The sequence below is a fragment of the Lipotes vexillifer genome, unplaced genomic scaffold, assembly GCF_000442215.2.
Source record: "Lipotes vexillifer unplaced genomic scaffold, Lipotes_vexillifer_v1.1 scaffold441, whole genome shotgun sequence".
NCBI classification, from domain to species: Eukaryota; Metazoa; Chordata; class Mammalia; order Artiodactyla; family Lipotidae; genus Lipotes; species Lipotes vexillifer.
Window position 1 is genome coordinate 847,352 of NW_006773600.1, and position 11,127 is coordinate 858,478.

General features: G+C 32.5%; 1 protein-coding gene across 1 annotated transcript in view; it reads right to left on the reverse strand.

Annotated features, from left to right (window-relative positions):
- The window catches only part of MDGA2 (MAM domain containing glycosylphosphatidylinositol anchor 2), an 846,526-nt gene that overhangs the window by 295,980 nt on the left and 539,419 nt on the right, over nucleotides 1-11,127 (reverse strand). The window contains exon 5 of the mRNA XM_007448438.1: nucleotides 8,495-8,627. Coding sequence (XP_007448500.1) covers nucleotides 8,495-8,627 — 133 coding nt within the window. The remainder of the gene's footprint in view (nucleotides 1-8,494; nucleotides 8,628-11,127) is intronic.

Here is an 11,127-nt window from a genome sequence, read left to right on the forward strand (position 1 = left end):
ATGTAATGAATGTGGAAAATCCTTGAGTCACAAATCATCCCTCACGGTGCATAACAGGGCTCACACAGGGGAGAAATCTTGTCAATGTAATGAATGTGGGAAAGTTTTTTACCGTAAATCGCACTTTCTTAATTTTTAAATTTAATTCGAAGCCATCATGAACCAATGTGGATCTTTTAAATTATGTCTAGTTGTGACTCAAATGACTCTATGAATCTATATTAACAGTGACCACAGGGCTAATCTTAGCCACAACACAGGATGTTAAATCCTATGAGTAGTGTGGCTAAGGTCAGAGGACTCCTTGAAAACACAAATATTTTAGCATGAAGTTTTAACAATAATACGTGCATTTCATCATATTAGAATGTCAGAGATAAAAGCAGATATTTATGGCTCACCCCTCCCCCCCAGAGAAACTGTTTGCATTTTTCCTGTTCTTTAAACTAGAAAATGCATTCTATAAGTGTTCTTTGATGAGATAATAATCAATTCCTATTTTCCTAAAAATTTTTAAAAATCTACTTTTACCTCATACTGATTAGTATACTTGATTTTAAGAAAGGGTAAGAACATAAATTGTATCTATTTCTTCATTATGGAAGTAAGTATATTACAAAAAGGCTTTATAAAAATCTTGCAGACCTAATGTAAACATCTACTCATTACTAATGTACATACTAGTAATATGATAATTTACAGAGTACACAATATTTGATATTCATTTATTTCTATAACCATTGAAACAAAGTGGAATTTAGCTGTGATTTAATACTTCTGCTGAAAAGTACAGAGTAGTGTATTGTATCACTGATACTTTCAATAAATAAAAAAGGACAATCAAAGGGTTAAATGAGATTTTGGAAATCCTCATTAGTTTCTTCACAAAGGTAAATTTTTTTTTAACCTAACAATCACAATACCATAAACTAAGGGCCTAACATTTGCCAGGCAATTTAAATACAATCTCATTTAATTTTCACAGTATGTGTAATGAGGTAAGGTACTGTGGGGAAATTTGTACTCTTAAATGTCTTACAGCTGGAGGCAGGACAGTGGCCAGTGATGCATCTTCTCTTGAATGAGATGAAAACCTCCCTGACAGTGACTTTTTGTAAAAGAAATATTGAGAGCCCAAGATGTGCAAAGATTTCTTCAAATAGGTGCATCAGGTCCAGAGGTTTTTCGTTTGCTAAATCTTTTTCTTGAATAGATAGTAATGTAAGCCTTACGTATCAAAGGACAACAGCACAATAAGGTATTAATCTTGTCAAATTCTGCAAGCCTGAAACTTGCTTGCATGAATCCTGGGGCTCAAGAGTAGCTGTGTACATAGAGGCTGCATCTACTTCTTTGCAGCCATCTCATTTAATCTAAGTTTTTGTTGTTGTTAATGTTAACTTGGTAAATAAAAATGAAATCTGAGAGTAAATATTCTCTTTCTATCAATCGGTGGCCCACCTAGAGCCCATTATCAACATGAATTAGCAAAAAAAGCAGGTTCAAAGAGTTGAAAGACTTGGTCACACCACTGGGGAGAGTCAGGATCTACACCCTGGTTTTTCTTACAAATGCTTCTTTATGTAGAGCTGCTTAAGCCTGCACATGTACCAGTATTAACAACTGACATTAAGACTATTCTATATGAGGGTAGGCTGCATGGTGGATTAGATCATTAAGTGACCAATTATACTGGTTTGCCTGAGATTACAGGATGTGAGACTTTCACTGAGTCCAGGACACACTGGGATGGTTGGGAGCACTAAAGACCATCCCTTGATATAATCTATTCTAGGAGTTTGGGTAAGTAAATTATGGGATTAGCTACATGCACTTATGGATATTATTGTATCTTCATCATGAGACCCAGTAATGTATAAAATCAAATTTGTCAGTGAATGATCATAAAGATATTCTAAACCACAAGTTCTAAGTGCAAGCTCAAAAAAACACAAGAAGTCTAAAATGTATTTCTAGTAACTGAATTGTCTATAATAACAGAATTCTCAGCAGTTTCACTAGAACAATAGAACCTCAAGTACTAAGCCAAGGTCTACAAATCTGCAATCAGAAGCAGTTTAAAATTAAAAATTAAGTGTTCTAAGGTGTATAAAAATTCTATTGCTTTATTTTAACATATTCTCACTCAACTCACTGAAAGAAATATCACATGATTTGGACTTCTTTATTCTTACAAATAACTTTTAAATTGTTTAATTATAATTATAGCCTAACAGTGTTTGAAGAATAACTACATAAAGCTGGGAAAATCTAATCAATAAATTATTCTAGATGTTTGCTAAAACACAGACTATTTGACATGCTCCAAAGTATTTGGTTAAGTTGTGAGATAGCATTTCAATAATTTACACCCTTTTTAATAAATATGATAGCACTGCCTTTCATTTGTTTAACAGTTTTTTTAATCTTTGCTTAGCTATCTACTGTATCTGAGTTATGATGTCTTCTGGGCAAGTTAATAGTTTATGAGGGATATTTTATATAAGAGCTCATAGTCTAAGAATAAACTTGGATATAGTGAACCTGAAAAATTCATTGCTAGGACAATGAAATGCACAGGCCTAGAGAGATCCCAGAAACATGCATACTTCCTGTTACTATGGTAATAGAATTTTGAAAAACCTGGGCTAACTTGTTTCTCTGACAATAGTATCAGGAAGACCAAAGCTGAAGCCCCATAATAACCATTGCTTCTGTCACCAGATTCACTGTGTATTCATCACCTATATTTTCACATTTATGAAGCTACATTAGTGAGGATAGAGCATATATACGTTTAATTACTGTAGGAAATGACAGAGCACTCAGATGAAGAATCTATTACATATCAACAAAATTGCAAATTTCTTTAATTTTCCTTATGTACCCTTATTAATTTCACAGAATAATATTTTATATTTATGTAAACATTTCTGCCAATCAGTTTAGACAGACATATGCCAGAATATGTATTCATTTCTATATATTTTTCTGGAAAATATTAATATTTAATTTACTCACTGATGAAAATAATTTAAAAATGATGGAAAACTCATTTAAGATTAGTCATCAATGGTTGAAGCTATACACCATATCCTAGCAAAAGTCTAAGGTACTTTTTTTTTTAATTTTTAAATTTATTTTTTGCGGTACGCAGGCCTCTCACTGTTGTGGCCTCTCCTGTTGCAGAGCACAGGATCCGGACGCGCAGGCTCAGCGGCCATGGCTCACGGGCCCAGCCGCTCCGCGGCATGTGGGATATTCCCGGACCGGGGCACGAACCTGTGATCCCTGCATCGGCAGGCGGACTCTCAACCACTGTGCCACCAGGGAAGCCCGAAAGTCTAAGATTCTTGTCATCATCTCTCCATGGTTACTGATGATACCAATTTTATTCTTTCTTTCCATTATCAAAGTTAACAACCCAATGATGACTACTATTTATTGTATTTGTTATGTGTTGGAATCTCTTTTAAAAGTTTTCCATTTAATAGCATTTACAGCCTATAAAACCAAATAATATGGATCTCTGTGTTATCCCTATTTTGAGGAGGGGAAAAGTAAGTTTAGAGAAGCTAAATTACATCTCCAGTTTGAGAAAAACAAAATTTGAACCTCAGGTTTTTGAATGTCAAAATTCTTGCAAGAGAGTTATAGGAAACATCTCATTCTCTAATGATATAGCCTATCAACAATATTCTAATACTATTTTTTGTATTCTGTTGGTATCTGTAGTTATAAATACTATTGTTTAGAAAATCTGCATTACCTATGATAAAAAAAATCTACTAAGGCATTCATATTCCCAATATTTTAGTACATGCAAAGATAAAACATTTTTTCTGCTTCTTTTCCCTTTTCTTCCTCCTGTTTCTTCTGTTTCACATACTAACTTCTCCATCATAAAAAAGAAAATCAGAAAAAAAAATGTGCAGACTCACTGACACATCATTTGTATCCATATTTTGATACTTTGTCCAGTCTTTTAAAATTTTATTATGATACTATTACAAAAGTGATTTTGTCCCTCACTAAAGTTTCATTTTACCTTCTTCCTTTACAATTTATTCCTTCCTATTTCCCCAAAGCTAAGAATACAGGACCATACATACTCTCAGTAGAGTTCCCTCTTTAGGTTGAGATTCTACTGAAGAGTAGACTCTTTTCTTTAAATGGCTGATTCATTTTCTTCCTTTGATGTAACATATATTATGAACTTATATCTGAAATTTTAAAAGAAAAGGAATCCTAAATGGAGAGGCCATTGTTAGTCATTTTAAAGTGCTATGAACTGAATTGTGGCCCCCCTCAAATTTGTACATTGAAGCCCTAACCTTCAGTGTGACTGTATTTGAAGACAGGGCCTTTAGGGCGGTTAAGTAAATTTAAATGAGGTGATAAGGGTGGAACTTTAATCTGCTAGAGCTGGTGTCCTTGTTAGAGTCAGAAGAAACATCAGAGCTCATTACTCTCTCCCTCCAAGAACCACAGAGGAAAGGCCACAATCAGAAGGTGACAACTACAGGCCAGGAAAGGGAGGCCTCACCAAAAATCAACCCTGACTGCACCTTAATCATGAACTTCTATCTTCCAGACTGTGAGAAAATACATTTCTGTTGTTTAAGCCACTCAGTCTGTGGTATTCTGTTATGGCAGCCAAGCAGACTAATACAGGAAATCATTGTATTTACACTAAGTATCTCTCACAAACATAGTCTTTCGTTAAAGCTGTGACTCTTGGTGTATAAAAAGGTTAGACCTAGAGTCTAATAAATGGTGCTACTGTTTGTCTAGATGATGTGGAGCTTGCCTAAAGGAAAGAAGTTCAAATATCCACATGGCTAAGAAAGATGCATGAAGTTAGTACTTAGGTATGATGATAGCAAAGTTTCTACTGCCGTTTCCATTTGCCCTTAAACTGGCTATCTATGACAATGGACATACTATTTTACAAGAGGAGGTGTTTATGTCCATACTATTCTTATTACAGACAATTATTTCTATGAAATTCCTATAACTGAAACATTATTTTTCATAACACTTAGATAATTTAAATACCTCTAAACGTAGAAGAGAACTACCATGAATAGATCACAGCATACAAAAAGTTTTATATTAAGTCTCACAGCAATTGCTGAACATTTACATTAACAACTTCCCTATAGGTTATATAAAGTAATAAGAACAGATAATAATTGTCTAACAAAGGGAACAGAGATGTTTCCTAACCTCTATCTTTTTCTGTGGTAAAATTTATTAAGACAGATTGGAGGGGAAAAAAGAGAGAAAGAAAGAAAGAAAGGAGAGCAGGAGGAAAAGAAGGAGTATAGGTTTCCATATTTCTATAGCCAGTAATACTTTTCAGTGACTTGGTTCCTAGATGTAATGCACATTTATGGAAAGCATCCTAACTGGATAATTTTATAAATGCTAAATTTCAGCAGACTGAATCAAAGGGCCTATATAATTAAGTAAAATTAGCCCCACCTGCCCCATTTCTTTATAGAATTCATCATAACCTCTCAAGCAGGTACAAAGTTTGTATTTCATCCTAATATAAATAACATAATTCTTATTTGCCTTTGAAATCATGAGTCATCAACATATAACTGCTTGAAATATATTAAAATAAATTAATTTTTTAAAATCATAATTTGTAGGTGCCCTCATGTTAGAAATACACATAATCTGAGAAATTTCAAATAGTTTAGTTACCATAATTATGATAATTTAAAATATACCTGTATTTTTAAATTTTCTAAATTTACAAATTTTAATAGGTTTATTTTAATAAACTATGAAAAATACAACTATATTAAGAATTTACAAATTAAGAGCTAATATTCATTTTCTTCCAAATGGGAGTAGAAAAACAATCAAAACAACTTTTAGACCCTGCTACAAAATTATGCCAATTGGTCAGGGAGTGTGCATGACAATAAATAAATAAAAATAATATTTTATGTTTTATAAAATTCTGTGAATTGTTCCTGTTAAGGTCTAAGATCATTAGATTAGTATGATAAATAATGACATTTATGTAACAGAAGATATTTCATAGCATGGCAAGTAATCAACAGGGGCCAACAAATGATTGGACACTCCATGACAGATATACAGTTATAAGCTCTACTATGATGTCAATTAAGAGTAAGAAAGTTAAGAAAACATATTATTGGTAAATCTATAGATGACGCTGACTTTTAAAATGACACCTAGACATTGCTTTTTTAAGCAGTTCTAGGAAACTGATTTTTATTAACAAAAATTCCTATTCACAAAATGTAATGGGGTCATGGAAAACATGACTGATAACAAAGACATTTGTTTTCCAAAGCAATTATTTACACTTGTTTAAACATGCATTGTATGTCTGCTTTAACCACTAAAGAATGAATTTAAAAATCAAAATGGAGTAACTGTGGTTCAGGCATCCAGGATGGAGCCAGGTGGCCATTGTGGATGTGGTTTCAGACACATTCCTGCATCACTGGGAACCTGAATTTTATGAACTGTAACAGACTCAAGCACACCATCAATTGTTCTCAAAATGACATCTGCAAGCAGCAGCCAGCTGCAACCTTATGGTCTCAAGGTCTTCCCTTGTAACTGTGCAACCATTTCAGACCCCAACCAATACTTGCTTAACAAGCACCCTTACTTCTTGCCAGCTCCAATTCTAATTCTTGACAAACAACTTACATAATTTTGCCTTTATAAGCATCCCCCATTTTGCAGCCTGGTGGAACACAATTCAGGTGCTTCCTGAATCTGTATCTTCCAGGCTATAGTCCTCATTTTGGCTCAAATAAAACTCTTTTATAGTCCTATTATAGATTGTTTATGGATTATCTCCACTGACACACTGCAATGCCTTTACCCATCCCATAGGACCTACACTTCCACTTAATTTTTAATTTTTCTCTCTGAATCATGTGTATTCTAAAAATACATTAAAGAAACTAAGAAAAACAAAGTCAGTTATAATAATTCGCAAAATAGTTAATGCCATGAAGAATAATGTAATCACACCAGGTTCTTATATTAATATCTGATTTTTATTTCTCAATATCCTATTTGTTCTTTCAAGTGAAATGAAATTATTAACTTTTATAAGTCTTAGGGCCAACAAGATTTTATAATTCTATTTTTTCCTGCAACACAGTTTTCATCAAGTCCTTCTCATCTTTCTTGATAAAGTTTCTTTTTGTCTGCCACATTCTTCTTTTAATTTCCTCTAATGACTTTTATCCAGTGCTTAATAGAGGATTTCTCTAGTTTAAGGCAATTTACATCTTAGCCAAGAGCCCTATGCCTATCATTGCTGACCCATAATAGGAACACAATAAGTTTCTGATGAATAAATGCATGAATAAATGAATGAATAAATAAAAGAATGACCTCTCCAAATTTGAACAACTCACTGGAACACATGTTGATGAATCAACGTATGAGCACACAAGTTTTCATCTTTGTAGAAAGTCCTAGGTTTAATCTTTCCACCAAATGAGCTGAATGGGGTTGCTAACTACTAGCTCATTGTCAGAGGAATGAATAAAGTATGTTCTACATGCTTTATATACATCAACTCATTAATTCCTTCCTATAAGTTTATGAGTTTATGAGGAAACTGAGGCAAAGAAGAGTGAAGTGACTTGCTCAACAAGATCCAAGAGCTAATAAGTGACAGAACTGGGACCCAAACCAAGGAACACCAAAGCCCACACTTTTCAAGGTTTTTGTTAATGGGAAAAGTACCTTTAAAACTCTATATTTTAATATAGTGATTTACAGTAAAAATTCATATTAATTGCCAATGAAAATTTCTCAAAACCTGTTCAAATTCTAATTTTTAAGTGTTTCTTTATATACAACCTTACAAAAGATAGTTCATTCACATGCTCTCTTTGCTCTTTCATTTAGACATTTCTTCTTAATATGTTTGCAATTAATCTGAGGTCTATATTTCTAAACACAGGCTAACATAAGTTGCAGTCTTGCTAATGTTTTGACATTTTCTACAAAAATACTTTCTACCTGATGTTTTTTCTACAAAAAACATCTCTACCTGAAATTACCAATTAGCTTTCTTGACATGAAACAGAGTAAGAAAAAGGTTCTTTTACTCAGTTTTGGAATCACAAAACACTTTTAGCAATTTAGAGCACAAATTTTCATATGAAAAATCTAATACTTCTCAGCAATTCCTTTGAACAGAATGTAGGCTGGCTTGTGACATTTATGAATACATTATTTAAGGAACTATAATTTTGCTTGCTGTATAAACAAACATATTACATGGGAGCATATTGCAATTAAATTTTACAGTGTCCACTTAAAAGTTTTTTAGATACTACAGAATTTTCTGGAAAGAAAAGATGCCTTGTTTCTTACATATACTATAGAAATCATTTGGTGTATAAAAAAGTTAAAGAGACTTTTTAAACTTTTGTTGTGGATAACAGACATAAAACATTCAGAGGTAGTTACGTACCTGTTTTATTGGAAAGTCTAAATGACACCATCTTATCAGGAATATTACATACATTCCTCACTGAAGCAATGCAGCTATAATTAGCATAGTCCTGAGGTCGAAGATTTTTTAGTTTTAATATCTTTGTTTCACCCTGAAAATGTAGAAAAAGTCATTAGAAAAAGTCAATGGTAACCAAAATTAATAAATGGATGAATCATGGCATTGTATTTAAAATTATATTATCAAAATATGGCAGATTGTCATTTTTTAAGGAAAATGCCCTAAATTAAAACAAACAAAAAAAACTATTGCATTTAAAATTCAAACTGTAATGTGCTTGGAGATAAAAAGTAACTGACTACAATGAAAATTCATAGCTTTTTTTTTTTTTTTTTTTTTTGCAAACTAGCTTCCTAAGGAGGGAAATCTATTTCTGGTGGTAGTTATGCAAATTATTATGCAAAGATCAGAACAGTGTACTTAATAATGGAGTGTATTCAACAAACACTGTAACCTATGCAGACTTCAACATGAAATGTTATGAAAGAAAAGGATTCTGAAGAGTCAATAAATGAAACACTGTTGGTAAAACAAAGTTAATGAGGTCAATCTAATGATAGATAATTAAATGTATATACATAAATATTTTGTGTATATGGAGCAATGACAGATGATAAATCTTAAACTGCATTTAGAAAGTATTCATGAGTGTTTCTATATTATTATTATTATTCGTGTTACTTTATGTTCAGGAATTCAAGGTTTAAGTCTCCTGGTTAAATCTGCAAAATTGCAGATAGACTCAAATCAGGCAAGTGGTCAAAAATCTCTTACACACTCTTGATGAGCCAAAAAAGACCATGCAATAACACTGAAATTGTTCAAAAGATAAAAAGAACAAACAACAACAATAAGAAGAGGAAAAAACCTGCCCAATTCAAATAAGGTCTCCTGGGATTTCTTTACCATCTAAAGTTATTAATGCATCTCTCAAAATAGTTCCTTTCACAAGTAACTTAATTATGGAGATGGTAAAAAGTCTCCCAATGACATCATATTGGGTAGAGCTATTTTTAAAATGTTAATTTTTTCCAGATAACATCTGTACAGAACCATGTGTTTCTTTTATTTTACTTAAGTAACATCATTCAAGTCCTAAAAATTGCAATACTTTGATACGCTATTCAGAAGAATCAGAATATTTAGTGATTTAATACATAAAGACATTGCCTGTTCAGTTGCAGAAAAAAAGCTTGCCCACACATATGCAGGCACACAGAGTTTTCCAAATGTCAAATGAGTCTCTCCTTCAGTGTGCATGGGTATTTGGCCATAATTCCTTTCATTCATTGTCAAAATGCAGTCTTAAAACAGTCACACCTTTAGCATTTTCCTCAGTGGGATAAATAATAATCTTCTACCTTTCAATTTTTCTTTAGGAAAGACATTGCCTTTTTTATGTATAAACAGACGCAAATACACCCCACAGGACTATACACAGAGTCAGAGTGTATGGTTCTAGAATTTATATTGGGTTGGCCAAAATGTTCGTTCGAGTTTTTCCATAACATCTTATGGAAAAATCTGAACGAACTTTTTGGCCAACCCCAAATTTTAAAACATGCTCTCAAAGTATTACAGAGTTCTCATTTATATTAACTATATACAATGCATATAAAAGTGTGCTTAGTTACAAAGCATAGTTGAAAGAATGTTATACTAGAACCTGATGACTCAGATAATTTTTTGAATGAGACAATACATCTTACTCCTCCTACCTCTGTGACTCCTCCTACCTGTGACTGTTGTTGCTTAGATTTCTTCACTTTTCTTTCTCCTCTCAACACTTAATTAACTGTTGGTATTCTCTGGAATTCTATTTGTTATACAGTTAATCACACTTTATAAAATTCCCTTAAATGATTTTATCCTTGCTGATGAATTTATACTACAAGCCTGATGAATTTATTCCTGGCCCCCCTCAAGACTTTATCCCTATTCCAAAACTCTCCCTCAAGTTTTAGACGTATATGCCAATTTTTTACCTCAATATGTCCATTCTGATGTCTCATAGGTACCTAAAATTCAACATATGCAAAAATGGACTTCAAGTCTATTCCTCTAAATCTACGCTTTCTTCTTTAGTAACAGGAATATTTGTTGGTTGACAGGATATACTTAAAATTGGTCTTCCCACTCATAATATTCTACAAGAAGTAATCTAGTTATAATATATAATCATAATGACTTTTAAAAATAAAAGGTACAAAAATATAAAATCTATAAAAATTAGACTTCATTTTTCCCACTATGCATTCTGTCCTTTGTGTATGATGCTATATTTCTTGTATCATTCTTATTACTTTGTCATTTCTCTGCCCTTTCTATAGTACTTGCCACATTAATAATCAATTGGAAACTGTCTGATGCTTTCTCTGTAATTTTTCTACAATTAAATATTTTTACTTGTACTACTAGAATACACCGTCAACTCTCTTGCTTCTCCCTATTCTTTGTAAAAAAATAAAAATTGTATCACAGAAAGTCAATCCTTTCAAATGTTATGCCACACTTCCTGTCTATCAAATTTTACGAGATAGGCAGTTTCGTCTTTTTTTTTTTTTTTAATTTTTTTTTTTTTTTTTTTGGTT